The sequence below is a fragment of the Perca flavescens genome, chromosome 23, assembly GCF_004354835.1.
Source record: "Perca flavescens isolate YP-PL-M2 chromosome 23, PFLA_1.0, whole genome shotgun sequence".
Classification (NCBI taxonomy): domain Eukaryota; kingdom Metazoa; phylum Chordata; class Actinopteri; order Perciformes; family Percidae; genus Perca; species Perca flavescens.
The window spans coordinates 4559742-4580790 of NC_041353.1; the positions used below are offsets into that span (position 1 = coordinate 4559742).

At 40.1% G+C, this 21049-nt stretch overlaps 1 protein-coding gene across 4 annotated transcripts in view; it reads right to left on the bottom strand.

Moving 5' to 3' along the window:
* Positions 1-21049, bottom strand: part of LOC114550090 (thyrotropin-releasing hormone-degrading ectoenzyme) — a 229183-nt gene that overhangs the window by 111322 nt on the left and 96812 nt on the right. For all 4 annotated transcript variants that reach the window (XM_028570598.1, XM_028570597.1, XM_028570595.1 and 1 more), the window contains one exon: positions 10355-10509. In XM_028570598.1, coding sequence (XP_028426399.1) covers positions 10355-10509 — 155 coding nt within the window. The remainder of the gene's footprint in view (positions 1-10354; positions 10510-21049) is intronic.

Genomic DNA, 21049 nt, shown 5'->3' on the forward strand with positions numbered 1-21049 from the left:
GGAGCCTTCTTGTAGAGTTCTGAATAAGACCCTTTTTAAAGAGCTCTAGGCCAGTTGGAGGCAGAATAAGAGCCTTGTTGCTGAGTTCTAAACCAGTTGGGTCAAGGCCTAGGAGGCTGTTTCAGAGCTTTGGATCAGTTGAACCTGGGCTAAGACCCTAGCTTTGTTTTGGCCAGGCTAAGAGGCCTGTTGCAGAGTTTTGGACCATTTGGATCCAGGCTACGAGGCTCAATGCAGAGTCTTAGCCCACATCCAATTCCACAGCCAGGCTATTTGCCGAGGCTTGGGCTGAGATCATAGCCACAGCATCTGGACCAGTTGTACAGTTCTAGACCAGCTGGACCCAGGCTAATAGACTTGTTTCTGAGTTTTGGACCAGTTAAATCCAGGGTAAGAGCCTAGCTGCAGAGGTCTGGACAAGGTGAACCTGGGTAAGAGCCTGGTTGTGGAGTTCTGGACCATTTGGACAAGGGCTTAGAGCAGTTGGACCAGGGATAAAAGGCTTGCGTAGCTCTCTGGGGCTTTAGATTGAAGTATAGTCAGATTTCTTCAGTGTTTCTCTGCAGAAAACAACATGACTAAATCAGTGATTCCAAATAATGTTCTGAAAGAGGTCAACCCTAATTATAGAGATCAACCTAAATATGATAACTGTTAATGCTGCTGCACATCTTGTACGGTGTATTTGCATTTAAAAGTGGTAAATTGAGTAGTCAATTCGCCGCACTGACAATCATGTGACCGTCCAAAATATTTCAGCGGCACAAAAGGTTTATCTGGTCTGTAACCTGCTAAAAGACAGAAGAAAGGGAGGGGGGGAGAAAGTAAGAAATGAGACAGAAAGACAGATCTGTGTGGGGAGACAGTTTGTCAGAGAGACAGTTAGTGTGTTCAGCTCCGTGACTCTGATCGTTTCTCTTTATATTCTTGTTTTCCTGACAGTTCTGCCGCACTCCCATTATTCACGATGTGTGTGTGTTTGTGTGTGATGTTTAAATTGCTATATAAAACCAATCTGTCACAACCATGAAACCTTTGATTTACAACCACAAAACTATACAGTTCAATGCATGTATGTGCGTGCGTGTGTTTCAATGTGTCCTGTCAATTAAATAAAAATAAAAGCAAAAAGAAACAAAGCGAAACGAATCAGCCTTATGACAGAAACAGACAGAATTATAATATAAAAAATACTTTTAATTTAAATAAACTTAAATATGTATATTTATAAATAAATATAAACTTAAATATGTAACGCTGAATGCTAAATGCTGAACTCTCCATACTGTACTGAACTATATAAAACACCTCCAATAAGCCACAACTCCACCCTATAAAAACTCCATCCGACATAAACATGAATGAATCATGGTCTACCTTAAATAAAATATGAACAAAGTGCATTAGTTGTTCAATCGTATTTTTATTATTTAAGCATGAGGCTGCCCTTACTCTATATTTTGCTTATTGCCAACATCCTTAAACCAACAATGTGTTAGTCCACATGTTTCTGTGTCTGTGAGCCCAAAACCTTTTGGTTCCTACTGAATGATAAATCATAAAAAGTGCGTTTTGTTGGCGACTATTTTCAGCGGCGGATTAATCCAAATAATGGTGCTCTAGTGAGTATTTGTGGCAGCAGGACGCTGTGTATGGGACTGAGTCAAAATAAGCTACAGTAGGAACATATCACCCAGTGTAACTGTGTGGCTCACTGATGTATTTTTATGACATACAGGAAGAAGACTTATTATGGTACTTGTTAGCTGATACAGTACATTCAGTGTTGGTTTTCATTTTAATGGATATTCATTAAAAATAAGAAAAATATATAATAGGGCAACGTTTTCTTATCAACGAGTTTGTATGATATCTTCCGAAATATGATGTTCTATTTAACGCTGTGAAACAGCGACCGGTCACTGTCATGTGATGGTCGTGAAGTTTAGGCACCAAAACCACTGGTTAGAATTAGAAAAAAAGTTTGTGGTTTGGGTTAAGATAAGTACTTCCAGGACACGAATAACGGTCAAAGGTAAAAGTAAAAGTCCTGTGTTTTGGGACACATCCACCACCATGACCTCCCTACGCGGACTTTCGCACTCTAATACTATGTGTTCCGGTCACAATTACTACGGACTGTAGAGGTCCCTGCCTTACAGCAAACGTCAGTGTGGGACTTAGAGTTATAAATATGTGGAATTAGGTCTGAGCGATATGGAGAAAATCCGATATTGCGATATTCTTGTCCTAATACCTTGATTTTGATATTGTGGTGATATTATATAACAAAATATCTTCACAATGAGATTTAAGATATGTAATCTTCAGTAATAATGTGGACATAATGTCTGGGTAAAAAAAATAATAGAACAGCTAGAGTAGTCTGGTAACACAGAAAATGACATCACTTTACTGTAATGCATCCTTTAAAACAAGAAAAAGACAACACTTAAGCCATTTACGATATTACGATATCCAAAGTCTAAGACGATATCTAGTCTCATATCACGATATCGATATAATATCGATGTATTGCTCAGCCCTATGTGGAATACATACATACTTTTTACAGCCTGAATCAGGAAATAGGATAGCTGCATGGCCTATTGTCACATTTTAACACATCGCCTGTGTATATTGCCCTGTGAACCACCTTTTTATATACTTTTATATACACCAGTGTACAAAATAAACAGAAGGCCCAACACATGTTTCTCAGTTTTTGTCCTTTATATAGCAAATGGTTTTGGTTGCCTTTGGTATTGTATTTACCACGTTACCATGCATTATATAAACAATATATTATCTACTGTTCCTAGTATATGGCATGTGAGTGTGTTTTTGAGTGTGTGTGTGTGAGATCGCCTACTGTGCTGTTGCTGAAGGAGCATGTTCAGCCTCACTAATAAGCCTCACACAGACACTGACACACACTGACACACACACAGGGTGTTAGATGTTTGTTTATGGTCTGTTAATTAGCCTCGGACATGAGCAGGAGGCAGCACCACACACACACACACACACACACACACACACACACACACACACACACACACACACACACACACACACACACACACACACACACACACACACACACACACACACCTAAATATAACTGTATTCCTCTCACACATTAATATTGATTAAACCCTCCTGCCTGTCCTTTAGTCCTGAAACAGCAGAGAGCTAGACGTTGGTGTCCAGTTTAATAAAGCATCTGAAGAAAATATTTTCCTCAGAGGCCCTCTTCAGATTTCAGAAAAAAAGTTTCACAAATGTTACTTAAGAAATATCTCTAAATATATAGTTATATAGCCCAAGTGTAAGTCTGAAAGAGAGTGTTTTTTGAACATGCTCTAGTAGAAACCCAAAATACAAGTATCAACATAAAATGAGCATGATGTATGACCTTTCATATTTCAGTGTAAGCATAATTCCGCTCTAATGAAATGTAGTGCAGAAAATCGTAACACCTGCAAAAGGGGGTTTCTTTTTGGTTTAGTAAACGGTGGTAACATTCCTGTCAGCACATGACTAGAAGTTTGGCCATTTATCAAGCCTCACCAGTTCACAGATTTGAAACATTTCATTGAATTTGTCCTGCAAGATGTACCATGAGTTGAATGTTAACTTTTGTTTAAGATAAAAGAAGGAACAATAGTTCCTCAAAACCTGTTTTCAAGACTTCCCAAATCAACATCACAACAGACAGCCAGGTGGTGAGTGGTCAAAGGTCAAAAGCTGACAGGCAACAACTGCAGATGGAAGAAATGTGTGACTCCAGAGACTGAACTGATGGAGAAGGAAAGCTGAGTGTCGGCGTGAATAATAAATATAAAACATAAACAGAGAGAGAGGAGAGTGAGGGAGAGTGGTGAAGCTAAAATAGAAAGAAAGAAAGAAAGAAAGAAAGAAAGAGCGAGACAGGTAGAGCGAGAGAACAATGAGATGATTTATGGCTTCTCGTATTCTAATGAACTCTATGCAAACATGGTCTGCAGTAATAAATTATCCACTTTAAACCAAAACACTGCAGAGAGAAATATACGGCCTGACAGCTTCAACACAAACACACAACAGTGTGTGTACACGTGTGTGTACTCTTGTACTTATGTCCTTGTGAGGACCAAGTGTAAAATTTTAATTGTATATAACATTTTGTTGCACCACATATACTGCTTTGCCCATACGCAGATGTGACAGTGTGATGTAAAGTTAGGGACTTGATTCAACATGTTTTTGTTACGTTAAAGAGAACAGGAAGGTCCCAGTGGTCAGATAATTAACGTGCAGTTATGGGAAAATCATTCCAAGGTGTTCAACATTTTATCACCCACCGACACAAAACCAATTTCTCGTTTCTCCATACAGATGAAGAGAGAAAATCCGTTTCCCTGAATCTCGTCCCGCTGTTTTTCTTTGTCTGTTTTAATTAACAGTCAGTTGATAGAAATAAACTGACTGCACCCCCTAGCAAACACGATGTGTGTGTGTGTGTGTGTGTGTGTGTGTGTGTGTGGGGGGGTGTTTTTAGTTGCAGAGACGTTGATGGAAGGTACTGACTCCGTGTGTTCATTTTACTGCGCACACATGTAGACTAGGCCTCTAACAGTTATTACATAATTGTCTAATTGTCAATTATTTTACATAATCGCGTTTCTTTGTTTAACCACAATTAATTGCTAACATTAGCTAAATTCGTAAGGAAATGACTGGTAATTGTTGATTTTGTTAAGACACGCCAAATTGTAATATAAAAGTGATTATTGAATGGATGTCAATATTTTTTTAACATTTCAATTGTTAGTTGTTTGCACTTGACCATATACATGTTCATAGCAACAAAAATGACAAGGGGGGGATACAGTTAGAAAATATGTTTTATGATAATGAAGAAGCGTGGCTTACTTCATAGGCTGTGTATTTGTGTTATTACGTTATCTGGGTCACATAGCAGTGATATATAACCAAAAGATGTATACCGGAATTCATTCAAAACTTCAATTTGTTTAAAATAAGTAATAAATTAATTAATATTTCCAAATGTGACTGAAAGAGACAATTATATTGTAACGCAAAATTTGGAATTGTTACAGCTCTAATGTAGACACACCTGGACAGTGGACACACAGCTGAACACACATTTATTCTTTGCAGACACACACACACACACACACACACACACACACACACACACACACACACACACACACACACACACACACACACCTGTATACAAGCTTCTGCTCCACATATAACACCAGCAAATCCACCTTTAAATAACCTGATATGTATGCACACCAGGGCTTCTGGGCACACAAACTATATTTGACCTGCACATTTCACTTTAGATATCATCTGTAATCTGCTACCTGTGTATCACCTGCCTGAATCACTTGACCACACCAGGCCACATATCCCGTTTATGACATAAACACACCTGCTCACGTCACCAATACACACATTTTAAAAAGTAACTGATTGCTTTTTGGAAAACGGAACTACATAACTGATTACCTAATTGGCTTAACTAACATGTAACGTTACTCTTTACAATAAAAAAAGGCAATTGTAACCCCCAAAACTGCTGGGGGATGTGTAAATAAGCAACTTTTTGCTAAAAAGTTCACTATTCAATTACCAACTTAAAAGGAACACGCCGACTTATTGGGAATTTAGCTTATTCACCGTAACCCCCAGAGTAAGACAAGTCGATACATACCCTTCTCATCTCCGTGAGTGCTGTAATGCTGTCTGACGGTTCCAGCATTAGCTTAGCCTAGCACAGATCCTGCAGGTAACTGGTTCCAACTAGCCTACTGCTCCGAATTGTGACAAAAGTGACAAAATAACGCCAACATGTTCCTATTTACATGTTATGATTTGTAGAGTCACAGCGTGACTCTGGGGGTTACGGTGAATAAGCTAAATTCCCAATAAGTCGGCGTGTTCCTTTAAGAGATGATAATATGTTAATGTTGTGTTCACAACTTGTTTCTGCTGCCCCCAAGTGGCCAAAAAAAAAAAAAAAAAAAAAATCAGGTTTAATGTCTTATTATGGAACAATACTTAAAATATTTCCACCAAGACGCACATTAGAAGACGTAAAATTAGCAATTGAGGCCAAAATGTGTTGTGAAAGAAACTTTTGAACAAGTAGTATAGTATAAATTAGTATATCTGGAGCCAGCCTTTAATGGCCATTGGTAGAACTGCACTTTGCAGAAGTGCACTTTGACACTGGTAAACAACAGCTGTGTTCATTTCAGTGTCTAAACTCATTCACTCTATAAATCCATCTGTGTTTCCCTCAGCTGACAGAGAAAAACAGCCTGTCTGCTCACATTTCAGTCCACATGTTCTCCATCTGTTCACCTGGGAACAACAACAGCGTACATGATATGCACCGTGAACCTGTCAACAACAGCAGCATATTGTATACCCAACAATACATCAGAACCACTTTTTATCACCAGTCTGACATTAAAGTCATCATGTATAGCCTACATAATGATTCTAGAGTCTACACAGCAGCCTGAGGTCGAGATGGAATGCAAATAAATCTGAAAATAAAATCCCTCAGATTTAGTCTAGAAAGAAACTGGAATAGCGATCAGATATTAAAGGTGCTCTAAGCGATGTCATGCGTTTCTTAGGTTACAACATGTTTTGTCACATACAGCAAACATCTCCTCACTATCTGCGAGCTGCCTGTCCCCTGAACACACTGTTAAAAAAAAACAAAAAAACAAAAAGTGTTCTCTGTAGACAGCCCAGGCTCCACAAACTGCAATATTTTATTTTACCTTTATTTAACCAGGAAGAAACTCATTGAGATTAAAAATCTCTTTTTCAAGAGTGTCCTGGCCAAGGCAGGCAGCAGTACAACCACACATACAGTACATGCAAATACAAAATACACAAAAACACTAAGAACACAAAACAACTGAAACAGAAAATCCCTCAAAGTCAACCACAATTGTAACCAAATCAGGTAAAACATCTACAAGAAGAAGCTGTGCCAACCTGCACCACCAAACATAACAGTGTTACAGCCAATAACCGACAAGAAGGATATGGGGGTGGGGGTGGGAGGGGTTAGTGCGCGGAAGCACGGAAGGGAGGGGGAGGGGACGGGATGAGGAGGAGGGAGGGGCGAGCTAGCCTCCGTTTTGTTTGACAATACTTCGAACGTCAACAAGAAGTAACGTCGCCCAACATCGCTTAGAGCACCTTTAATATAATTATTTACACTTTGACTCTTATATATAATAATAATAATAATAATAATAATAATAATAATAATAATAATTATTATTATAGAATTATATAATAATAATGTGCGGGATTCACAGAAGGCTTGACGCGCCGACAGTTTTGTTGTCATTTTTTAGAATTCCTCATGGGGGAGATAGAAACTACGCACTATAGCTTTAAATCTGGGATTAAAGTGGAATAAATGCATTTTGGCACTGGCAACACCTAAATCATAAACTAACTTTGATAACTATTATTTATTTGAGACTTTGTAAAGCGATTGCTATCCCCACAACGTGATGAATACTTAGCTGACACACTAACACGCACGCACACGCACAGTCCATGTACAGCTAAACCATTTCTCTGAACGGATTTTAGAATAAAAGTTGATTTATGTTTTCCAAACTTCTTACAAGTGAACTCTTTATTATTGAAAGCTTCAAACAAACTCGTACTTGCTTTGTGAGTGTGTATGTGTGTGTGTGTGTGTCTCTCTGATAAATAAATGGCTTTAGGATGAAATGGAGTGCAAAGCAGCAGACAAAATATCACTTTATCATTTTACTTTTTTTTCTCTCACTCCCCCCTCTAAAGTAACAACACAGATGAACAAATATGCACAAAAAGACCAAAACCAAGAGTCAAAAACACTGCATTTCTATGACGTGTCCAATAATATTTATGACTTAATCCACTGCAGAGCATCACACTCTATAGCTTAACGTTTGTTATTCAGTCAGTTTTTTCGCTGCACACCAGCAGTAGCCTGAAGGTAACGTCCATCCACACCCAGCAGAGAGAAATGTGAGTCACATCCTGAAGGAAATTAAATCAAAACGACATGTTCTTCAGTCAGCCATATGCACCGCAATATTTACACTGAACCTTTCCTTTTCATCATCCAAATGAGTCCATACAGCACTATGATTGCTACACTGCGTCAGCTGATGTGGGCAGTTAAATGGCCAGTTCACCCACACATTACAGAAAACACATTTTCACATCTAGCCATGCAGATAGCTTTGGTTTTATTTGGGCAGGTTTTGAGATATCCTGTGATTTCTGCTGCCGCTCCCAATACGTCAAGGCGAATAGAAGTTCAGTTGGCGTATTCAAAGATTTGAGATATGACCGTTGGAATTTCCATTATCCCCATTGTATTGGCGTGGAGGCAGAAATTGATATTTCAACCATATGGCCAAATACACGCGTCTATCCACAAACGTTTGTGTACTCTTGGGAGTGTTTTTTATGGTTTGGGCTCCTTATTTCCAATGAAGGGAAATCTTAATTCTAGAGCATACAGCGTTATTTATAGGAGCAGTGGTATTCAAAGTCTGACAGTTTGCTTTGCGACAACAATTTCGGGAAGGCCCTTTCCTTTCCCTAAATGAATAAGACTAACAAAACTAAGCAAAACTACACAACTCATTTTAAAGGTGACCACAGATATTTAGTCCAAAGTGAGAGGGTTTGAAAATGTATATGGAAGACACACATTTAAAAGTCAGTCTCCTTTAGTTTTAAGCCTGGAGAGCGGAACAACCAACGAGCCCTGATCAGAAAACTAGTGGTGATGTGAGGCTGCAGTAGATCTCTAATGTAAACACGCAGAGCACTCAACGTGATAACAAGGATCTTTTTCAGATTTGCGAAATCTTTACCAGCAAAACTGAATGACGCTCAGTGCTTTGTTTATTTTTCTGTGTTGTGCTCTCTTTCTTCATCCTTTTGTATCTCTGGTTCTCCTTCAACAAATGTCGTCTCCATTCTTTCTCTCCTTCCTTTCCTAGGCGCTTAGTCTCTCAGTCTCCTACTCCCTCTCTCTCTCGCTCTCTCAGTCTCTCTCTCTCTTGTTGTCTGTCATTTTAGCCCGCTCGCCCGCTTCCCTTTACTGACCGAAACCTTTAATTTTTCTTCTGCTTCATTGCGTTTGTCTGCTTGTCACGTATCCGATGTCGTACTGTAAAAACAGGATCATCTCCTCTTCTGTTGTGGCCCGAGGAGCTTTTGTAAAAGCTCACCACACACACACTCTCTCTCTCACACACACACACACACACACACACACACACACACACACACACACACACACACACACACACACACACACACACACACACACACACACACACACACACACACACACACACACACACACACACAGCTGATTGGTGTTGCAGTCAAAGCTGTTTTGACTTCTGTCTCGTTCAGTCTGTTTACAACTGGATCATTTGCATCCGTTAGAGAAGTCAGCTTTAAAAAAAACAACCTCTTTTTCTATTAAAAGTCAAAGTAACATGCAGCTGAATGTGAAAGCAATTTCACAGCAGAAGGTTCAGGCTCGGCTACAGCGGTGTGTTTCTGTCCACGCCAGGGAACATACTATCTATCATTTTTGTATTTTACCTCATGAACATGATTTAAAAGTTCCATGCTGGCGTTTTGACGTTCATACACATGACGGGGAAGCAATGTTCAAGGCCCGCGCCCATACAAGAGCCATCAAGGTGTCAGCAAATGAGGGAAACGCAAACAAACAAGGTTACGCATGTGACGCTGAACGGGACATTCGTTAAGTAAACACAAAAAAACACGCCAAACAGGAAAAGAACACCAGGTGATCGTCCTGTGTTTGTTTGACCCATCAACCTACCTACTTCCTTACGCGGGAATTGGGCAACCTTATATTTCGTCACCTTACTTCCTGCACTGCTCCTGTCATAACTACTACTGCCACTACAAGGCGATACCACTACAAACGTTAATCTAGGGCGTATTTTGCTGCTTGAACAACTGCGTCTGCGAGCGTTTCGGGGGAGGACAGTCTCCACCAAAACAACCTCCACATCCTGCACTGATGCCATCTTTTCCTGTTACGTCCTTGTCGGTTTACATTGCAAAAAGATGCGTGGTCAAATGTGTGCCAGACCACCTCTGCGAGTGGATTGAGTGATCGATCAATGTCTCGGTGATCGCCTCCACCAGTATTTTGTGCTGTCCACTTGTTATCCGATCGCCAAGATTTAAAGCCAACTTTACATTATTTTTTTTTATTTTTTTAAAGTAGTTCAATGTCCCCTACCTGGTGGCAGATTTCGTGGACGACCACCATAGTCAGCTCCATCTGATAGGATGCCGACGACACTTCAGCATCCAATAGGATCTTCTGCTCCACGAACACGCTCAGCCCCCAGTTCTCCATGGCGGCGTAGGGATGTTTGGGCACCGCCAACAAGTCTGAAAAGCACACAAAATGCATTATGGCTTTTCAACACACAATTAATGTGTTCTTCCATTAATAACCAACCCCCCCACCCCCCTCACATACAGTCCGATTCATCCAGTGAGATTTAAATAAAAAAACTGACAGAATGACTGCTGGCATCAGAGCAGATCCCATTTTGGGTTAAAATTAAACTCATGAGTCATTTTAACAACCTGCCAAAGAATCCTTTTATGCCCACAACATGGATATATGGAGTCTTTGGACATAACTTTACATTTATTTGTATGAGAGAGAGAGGGCAGCAGAAAGAAAGACAGATGAGGAAAGACATGGAGAAAGAAATAGACCAAGTACAGAGAAGATGAAAAGAAGGAGAAATGGAAGAAGTCCTTTGAGTGAAGAAACTTTGAATAACCGTGAAAGAGGAGCTCAAGAAGGAGTTTACCTTTAGCAAATACGATTTATTAGAGCGGTAATTGCATGCCAAACCTCAGTTAAAGTAAAGTAACCTTGCCGGGAAAATAGTCAAGTGAAAGTCATCCACTGAAAGTTTCAGTGAAAGTCGTAAAGCACGTGGTACTGAGTGTCCTGAAAGGTAAGTTATATGACTTTGGTTCAGAGGTGTAATTTATTTGACCTTTCAGGAACAAATTAAGCTGCTTTTTTCAGTTTTCACTCCTGGATTGGTTCAGACTAAAATATCTCAACAACTATTCCAGAGATCAACATGACATACATTCATGTTCCCCAGAGGATGAATCCTACTGACTTTGGTGATCCTCTGAGCGCCACCATCAGGTTCACATTTGTAGTTTTTAGTAAAGTTTCATAAAACCTGTTGGGTGATTGTCATGAAATGTAATACCGACATTCATGATCCTCAGAGGATCATTTTGTTACCGACATTGGTGATCCTCTGACTTTTCCTCTAGCACCTCCATTCACATTTGTTGTTTTGAATGAAATCTCGCAACAACTATTGGATGGATTGCCATGAAATTTGGTTCAGATGTTCATGTTCCCCTCAGGATGAATTGTAATTTTAAATCGTCAGCGAGTCTCGTGAGAGTTTTTCGCAAATTCCTGGATTATCATCTAGACACGACCGTTGTGAGCATGGTAACTTCATACCTGCTAAACATGCTGATGTTAGCAATTAGCTCAAAGTGCCGTTGTGCTTGAGTACCGCCTCACAGAGCTGCTAGCATGGCTGCAGACTCTTAGGGACCTATTTTAACAATCTAAGCACACGCAGTGAAGCACATGGCGCCGGAGTGTCCAAATCCACTTTTGCTAGTTTGACGGCGGAAAAAAAGTGTGTGCCGGGTGCATGGTTCAAAAGGGTTGTACTTAGTGTCTTCATTAATTCATAGGTGTGTTTTGGGAAAACATGTAATAAACCAATCAGAAGGTCATCTCCCATTCCCCATTTGTACCTTGGCACATTGCTATTATGATGGTGGATTTGCACTGTAATATTTGTATTTGTAACATTCTGCATGTTTATGTGCTGCTGCGCTTCCCTGGGTGTTTAACAAGCATAGTGTGTGCACGCTGTGCTTAAGCCTCGGCATATTTTACTAATTTGCTGATAAAATAACAATGAAATGCTGCATTATTGACTTTAGACCAGGTTTTTGTTGGTCAATGGCACCATCACTTCCCGCTGCCTCAAGATAGCAGTACGCCCAGAATGCACCTAAACAAACCTCCCTGTAAGACCAGCACGCCCATGGGTGCAAAGATGGGCGCAGGTGCATTTTCTATTTAAATGACATGGGCGCTGGATGGGAAATTGACAACTGCGTCTGTCTTAAACTAGCAAAGACTCTTGCTTTGTGCTGCGCCGGGTGCAAGATAGGGCCCATCAGTCTTGTTAGTATAAGATAGCTTCTCAGATACATGTTAGTTGTAGTTTACATGTTCTAGGACATATTTTATGAGAAGGTTTTTTATGTGTCCACAAGCACTATGTTGATAAGACAGTCTGAGCCTTAGTAATGTCAAAAAACGGTCCCATGATGCTTTGAGTGATACAGTAATTTGGTGTAATGTTGCCTGGAGTAAGCGAGTCAGCTGTGGGATGCACCTGAGCCCCAGTTTTGTTTTTAGCCTAAAGTTGTTTACATTTCTTTGGAGAATCTACACCACAAAACGTTGTGCTGCATTGCCTGCTAGCATTTCATAGCGTTTCAACCCTTTCTCCTAAAAACATATTTATACACTGCTAATGTACAAGGACAGATAATAAATAAAAGCTATGGTAAACCCACTGTACTCTACCTGCTCAGCAGTAAACAGCAGACAGGCACAGTTAAGAGACTAGCTGGTGAACATACCATAATGGAGCATTTAACAGCTAAAGAGACAAATATTTCCTTCAAAAGTTGGTGGAGACCAAAAGCAGATCTAAAAAAGGAGGATAAAAAAAAGTTAATGTAGACATTTGGCTGTATTCAGTGTAAAAGTTGAGGTGTTTGAAGTAAAAAGGGAAAATAAAAAGAGGAGGAGCAGGAAAGTGGTTTCTTTTCAAGCTAAGAAACTTGATTAAAAAGGCGAAGAAAGGGGGGGAGGTGAGAAGGTGAGCTTTCTCACTATAACAGAAGCCTGATTGTTTTTCAGGAGAAAGGTGAAGAAGAAGTAGAGAGTGTTCTTTCCAGTAAATTGGGGGAAAAGAGTTCAGGTCCTCATTTAAATTTTAAATCACAATCTTTGGCATTTCACCTACAGGGACCTTCGTCAGTGTTACAGGATCACATGCCGAGACAACAGGATATTCACTGGAGTCTAAAATTGAACAAACCAGACTCCTTGGTTGGCTGAAAGGTTTTTCTTTGGCTCAGTTTGATTCACGTTTTCGCTCTTTCAACTGAATTTTCATTAATAAGTACAGAACAGAAAAAGCACAAGGAGAGAAGAGGAGGAGAGAGAATATATATTCGTGAAAATTAAGAGCTCACAGACAGGACAAAATACACAACAGGTGGTGCATTTATGATGGTTTAATGTTAGATATCTCAACAACTAGTGGCCAGGTCTTTATGAAATCTATTGAACACAGATTTTCTCAATCTGTTAAAGAAACGAGGTGCACAACCCATTTGTTTTGTTTCTTCTTTGCAAAAAACTCCCGGCAGCACTTAAAGTCTCCGTTTGTACGTTTAGATCCTCCACATGGACCCCTGTCTGTCGGAAACTGTCAATCACCTGAGCGAACCATGACATCACTGCAGTTTGACAGCTGTCAATCATCACATGATCCGTGTAGTGAGGCAAAACACACAAACAGACGCACGCTGACAGTAAATGTAAAGCAGACACATACGTTTATTACACTAGAATGCCAGAAACACTCCTTCTGGGAGAACACACACACGCACACTATCAGCCTATCAGTCTATAAGACGTGTCTTAGCAACTTAGCCTTCCATTGCTTTTTCTATCCATTCTCCCGCTGTAATCATAGCCTGGCAAACAGCTTACTTTGTGTGTGTGTGTGCGCGCGCTAAGAAATACATTCAAAACTTAAAATTACAGACAACAGCAACGACAGCAGTGGATTTATACCACAGACACATGCAGTGTGATGTCATAGTTAAACTTCCACTAGTATTACATTATTGTTCCTGTTTGCTAAGAAAATGTTATTTTGGGATTACAACCGCTTTAATTAGCTCTACTGCTGACACAATCAAACCAATAGCAGAAAAATAAACCAACGAGACTGAGAGTCTGCTGCAGGTATAATGTTTACCATGTTCGCCATCATGCACCAAAGCGTTGGACACATTATAATAATGACCTGATGATGGTGCTAAATGAAAAGTCAGAGGATCACCAAAGTTATTACAATTCATCCTGAGGGCAACATGAACCAAATTTCATGTCAAATCCACCCAACAGTTGTGGAGACATTTCACTCAAAACAAAAGAATGTCAGGCTTAATGTGACGCCGAAGGAAAAGTCAGAGGATCACCGACGTCAGTAGGATTCATCGTCTCGTCTCCTGGATATCTGCACCAAATGTCACGACAATCTATCTATGCTGAAATATTTCAGCCTGAGCCAAACGGCTCTGCTCTGGTACGGCTGCAGGAGAGTGAACAGAAAGAGTCAGTGGGTTTACATGCACAGTAACCGGGTATGGTCTTAGCCCAGTTAAGTGAATAACTGGGTTATGTCAGTTCTCCCCGTATACATGAGTGGGGAAAAATGGGATGAATTACAGGCGTACCACCTACTGTACTCCGGTACAGTAGGTGGTGCTCTTCCAGCTGGTCAGTATATGTTTTCTTTTTTTCTTTTTTTTCGATTGACCTAGCTATGTTAAAATTACACCGACCGGCCATTCAATTTGTAAAATGTAACAATTTAATGCTTCGTTCCCACATTTTGTCACAGCGTAGGAAAGTACAGTGCTCTCGCCAGATGCCTGACAACTTTGTTTGGCTCATTATCTGTAACGTTAAGGCTCCTTCCCTCCACTTCTTTGCCGAGACACAGCGTTGACAGCCCCGTAAATGTTGAGCCATCTCCCGGTGTCCGCTGCTCGGCAGGGATTGAAATAGATGGACCGTAGGTTGCCGCTGCTGATCCAAGCACCGCTGGTTGGTTTTGTTGTAGCACAGCAACGGGATGACAGTCACAGGGATGACGGATTATTTCCAGGATTAAAAACCACTCCAGCGGAGTAGGGAGGGGTAGTACGGAGCATGCACGGACGTTTAAAACGATCTTACTCCGATTAAGTTGTATACATTCAATACCCCGGTTAAAGGAGTTCTCTAGGTCGGTCAACCCGGTTATGAGAACTCCGATTTTAACCGAGGTATTGCTTTAATCCGAATAGGATTGTTTTTTTAAACGCACTGAGTGAGGCTGAAATCTAACAGTAACACTGGATTACATGCTGCGTCGTTTCCTGTGAATCCCTCCCATGCAGCGACTCTGCCACAAGCAATGAAAACCACAGAATAGAGATGTAGTTAATGAATGTAATGAATATCTTAAGGATTAGAACAGCTGACACAGCACCAACGTACGGAGCTCATAGTTACCACCTAAGTGATGTGAAACTGGAGCTTTATTGGCCGATTGTCTCAGTTTACCCCTGTCAAACCAGAGGGGTGAGACAATAATAGGGAGACACGGACAGAGAGAGAGACAGTGTCTAGTTGCCTGGAGACGTACAAACAGCTGCTGCAGACAGAAAACTCTCAACACACAGTGTGTTTCTGAGTTCTGTCCCAGTTTTCCAGCTGCTGATGAAGAAGTGCAAAAAAACAAACAAGACACACACACACACACACACACACACACACACTAAAGACAGTGTGTGGTGTGCATATAATTATACTGAAGAAATTCATTTCTTCAGTCTGTTCTCTAATAGAGAGAGAGAGAGAGAGAGAGAGAGAGAGAGAGAGAGAGAGAGAGAGAATCTACCTTGCTCGCCCTGCTAGTCTATATTAATTGTCAGTGCTAGAAGAAGTATTAACATATATTTCAATAAAAGTAGTTATACAACAGTATCAACAGTTCCTCCCATCGAGTCCTGCTTTGGTTCACGGTTGTGATGTTGAAATTGGGAATTTCTGCCTTCAGTGCATCAGCTGTAGCAAGATATTAAAAAACGTGGCCGCCTGAAGTTTGTCTGCCACCTTCCGAAATGTGCAGCTCCAATCAGTTAAATCAATTTACGTACCATATGCTTTGTTAGCTTGAACAGCAGGTACAGTATGTAAATCAATACAGATGTTTGTTTGCAGCGTAAACTGATCTGGTTCTGAACTTAAATACAAATGACGAGTTCTGGACTCATTATGTATAAACTGAATCACGTGATTTTTGTTTTGGTGTGGAAAAAGCCTCAGCAGCCCTGTTGAGATATCATTTGTCATATTTGAGAGTGTCAAGCTGCTCAAACTGTTCACCGCTGATCCATCATCCGACCAGTAGCTGTCAGAGTGACAGCACAAACGGGCCTGTGTTGACATGCTAGTCCATTTTAGTGGTTTATAGGGACAGTGTGTAGGACAGAGACAAAGTGTCCTTTGTAGAAACAAGCAACCCATTCATCAACAAACTCTTCTTCAAAACATGAGGAGTGGCGTTAGGGCTGAGCGATATGATCTACTTTTACTAAAAGCAGGATAAAGAAGTATGAGAAGAGTGTGATAACAGGAATCAGTCTCTCATTGTTTTGAGCGATATCTATTTTTAATAAAGTCATATTGTGATAACAGGAATCTCTGTCTTATTGATCTACACATTTCTGTCGTCTAAATGAATGATTCCAAGTAAGCTGTATTAAAAACAGAGCTGTATAGTAACGAAGTAGAACTATTTCACTACTCTACTTAAGCACTAAAAGGCCGTATCTGTACTCTACTGGAGTATTATTTTTTTCTCCTACTTCCACTTGAGTACATATTTTCGATGAATGAAATACTTTCACTCCGATAAATTTTTTAGGTGCTGCATCGATACTCATTACGTTAGTTACGTACGCTAATATGTAATTTACGTAAGAAATTGTATTGTTTCTTTTCATTACGGTTGCCCGTTCAGAAGTCAGAGACAATTTAAGTTTGTACTGTAGTTAGCTATTGTTGCAGCAGATGAAGCTAGTCCTGAGTAGTTTGAGTCTGCAGTGAGTCCTGAACGTTAACCTTTGACCCTGTGATGTGAGGCCGCTAGTTTATCTGGATGTTGCTAGCTTGCTAACTTTCCTGTTCATCACACGTTACTAGCTAGTGTTTGATACGTTTTTGGGGGGCTTTAATCATTACTGTGCTGGTGGTAATTGTACATTTGTTAATATTTGTTATTTTTAATCTAATATATTTAATATTTGTTAATTCCTTTGGCTACAGCCTTAGGCTAAACATTTGAAATAATATAAACAATATGATAGTCAAACTTTTGAATGCTGTCTTTAATAACCAAATAACACAATACTTGTACTTTTACTTTCAGTACTTGAGTAATAGATTTTAAAATAAACTACTTGCAATACTTAAGTACAAAAAATGTTGAATACTTTAGCACTTCTACTTAAGTGTGGTGCTTAAAGAGCACTTCAACTTCTACTCAAGTCACTTTTTTGAAAGCACTTGTACTTTTACTCAAGTATGGGCCTCTAGTATTTTATACTCATCTGATTAAAAACAAAAAGTAGGTATTTAAATGAGAAGAACACAACGCTTCCCATTTTGATGCTTCAGGTTATGATCATATTGCACAAAAGTTATATATAAATCAGAAAATACCCATTACTTTTTATTTGTCAAGTATTTAATTCACACAGGAATATACTGTATAAAAGTTTTTTTTCCATGTAGTTTATTGAATTACCAGAAAACTATGCCATATCATGAAAATATATATATATATATATATATGAGTGAGGAAAGTAAGTATTTGAACACCCTGCTATTTTGCAAGTTCTCCCACTTGGAAATCATGGAGGGGTCTGAAATTGTCATCGTAGGTGCATGTCCACTGTGAGAGACATAATCTAAAAAAAATTATCCAGAAATCACAATATGATTTTTTAACTATTTATTTGTATGATACAGCTGCAAATAAGTATTTCTACTTTATTTATACCTGTCTATCAGCTAGAATTCTGACCCTCAAAGACCTGTTAGTCTGACTTTAAAATGTCCACCTCCACTCCATTTATTATCCTAAGTTAGATGCATCCGTTTGAGGTCGTTAGCTGCATAAAGACACCTGTCCACCCCATACGATCAGTAAGAATCCAACTACTAACAAGGCCAAGACCAAAGAGCTGTCCAAAGACACTAGAGACAAAATTGTACACCACCACAAGGCTGGAAAGGGCTACGGGGAAATTGCCAAGCAGCTTATATATATATCTATATCTATCTATCTCTTTATTGAGATATGAACTGACCTATATTTAGGGCTGAATATGGAACTTCAATACTTTTAGGCACCGACCTAATTGCCTAGATAGTGTCGAGTATTGAAAAATGCCTTGTCATTCAATACTAAATTTCAATACCTCATCAGCTTCACTGAGCCCAATCTAATAATGCATGTGATTGGCTGTCTAACGTTACACGTCCTAGAGGCATGCAGGCATTATGCACAGAGACGAGGCTCACGTGTGTGTGTTGTGTGGCTTGACTACACAACACAGGTGTAAAGGGGCTGAAAAATAACCAAAAAGATTTGTACTGCAATGTGTAATGTTGTCATTTTGTTAAAATGGGTTTGATCCAATTGGTCTTGAAAAAAGGTCAGGAACCGGTATGTAATTCATGGTAAAAAGTCAGCACTGTGATGACGCCATGCGCAAATTCACATGTCAAAGTTCACCAAAGTGCAACTCAATGAAAGAAAATGTGTCTGGATTTACATTTTCCCCGCAAGCGACTTCACTGATCGTGACGATCCAATTGAAATGAATTGATTGCACCATTTTAAACAGGATGAAGAGCGTTAAACGCAGCACCAACCACCTATCAGCTCCGGCTCCTCTAACTGGTTCAAACTCATTTGAAAGAGTAGCCGACACGGGCACGGCTCACTAATCACAGCCAGGGGGAGGGGAAGCGTGACAGACAGTTTAACTGGCAGCTCAAGTAATGCATCTTGAAATAAATGAGTTACCGTGGAAACAGAATTCCAAAGCTGTGACACGCTCCATCTACGGTATCCAATCATGTGCCAGCCCTCTGCTCCCAGGCTGAACGTGATTGGCTGACAGCTCATTATCCACATGACTGAGGCTCAGGCAGCAGAACTGATTGGCTGGCTGGAAGGGGGGGGGGATGTGATTGGTTTAACTTAAGGGGGAAATGCAAATCAGGCTGCTTGGTTTAAGGTGGAATATGGAAATGATACATTATACTCAAATGAAGTGAATAGTTTCATTTTACTGCAGAATGAAGCTTCAGGTGCACACTAATGCGCCCACGCAATACAAACTAAATTAGATTCTCTCTCGTCACTCTCGTGGGGTTACTCTGGTGTTTTACCTGGATTCTGTTCTCTTTTATTACTATGAATCTTTTATTATTATGAAACAAAAAGATGAGTTGCATTCTGGGAAGTGTAGGATCAAGTGTGTTTTGAAACTTGACCCATACTTGGGGACTAGAGGTTTAAAGAATTCTTCGGCCTCTACCTCCCTGATTTTGAGTCCCCAAACGTTATGAAAGTGTGACACTAAATCGCAGGTACCTCTTTTGTAGCCCCTGAAAACCGGATTTAAAATCTTAAGTATTAATATTAATATTATATATCCAGGTCTCGTCAGCAATCAAGGTGAAGAAATACAGAAATCACTCATTTGAAATAAACACAAATTTTGGCTCCGTCAGCAATGACATTTTAATAAATTGTGAAGCTCTGCACACATTAGATGCTTTAATAGTGCGCCACCTTTTTCTACTCTTTAACCGATTTGTATTTTTGAGTTTGAGCATGAACCAAATATCACCATCATCTTTCATTTTTCAGCACATTTTTAAAGGTCTAAAACTTTTGACCAACACAACCGTTTCTCAAATATGTACATGCACGTTCTGAGAGATAGACTAGAGTCATTTTGTTTGCTTTCCAGGCGGTGCATGAAATGATGAAGGCAATGGTCGTTATGGTAGATGCACACTTTGTAGTCATCCTTCACAACTATCTGGGAACAGATTGACAGTGAATCACAACACTGCTAAAGGGACATGCGGGCCAGCTGTGTCCATACCTATTGCAGCCTATTCATGCTCCACCTTAACGCCCGGGTACCTCTGGAGGGTTTACAAAGACGTTTGTGATTCCAAAATGGCAGCATCCTTCTGCGGTGTTTGACAAGTCAGTGACAACAACTATCCCTGCACTAATTGGCTGCATTAGACAACATAACACCACTGTGCTATCTGGTGTGTGTGTGTGTGTGTGTGTGTGTGTGTGTGTGTGTGTGTGTGTGTGTGTGCGTGTGTGTGCGTGTGCGCGTGTGTGTGTGTGTGTGTGCGTGTGCGTGTGTGCGTGTGCGTGTGTATTTTACATCACTTCAGTTTTACTGCTGATTTGAGTGAATCACGGCTGAATCATGATAAACATGATACTGTGGCTATAATTGCTTCAGTATCAGAAGAACAGACTCACATGACTGGCTGTTGTGCTGCCTGTCTTCGTGTGTGTGTGTGTGTGTGTGTCTCAGCAGTTAGCAGGCCGGCTGACTAATTATGTAGATAATGAATCTGTGTGGACAAAATTTCAGATTGGATCTCTGTCAGCTTAAGACCAAGACCCAGATCCAAAATTGGATTTTGTCTATATTGTTTATGTAGAAACAACAAGATAGCTTTATATGAGAAGATAATTGAGGAGGTGGCTGTCGAGACAACCGTCTCTTCTAAAAATACTGCTAATTTGCGTTGTCAAATAGGTTTTTTTGGGCGGAAATTGCTGTTTGGATTCGCTCACTGGCACGTCTCAGGAAGCATTACTCGCATTCATATTTAGCGACTTCTCATCTCACAATTCATGTGCAATGCCAGCGTTTTCTTCCGCTGCAA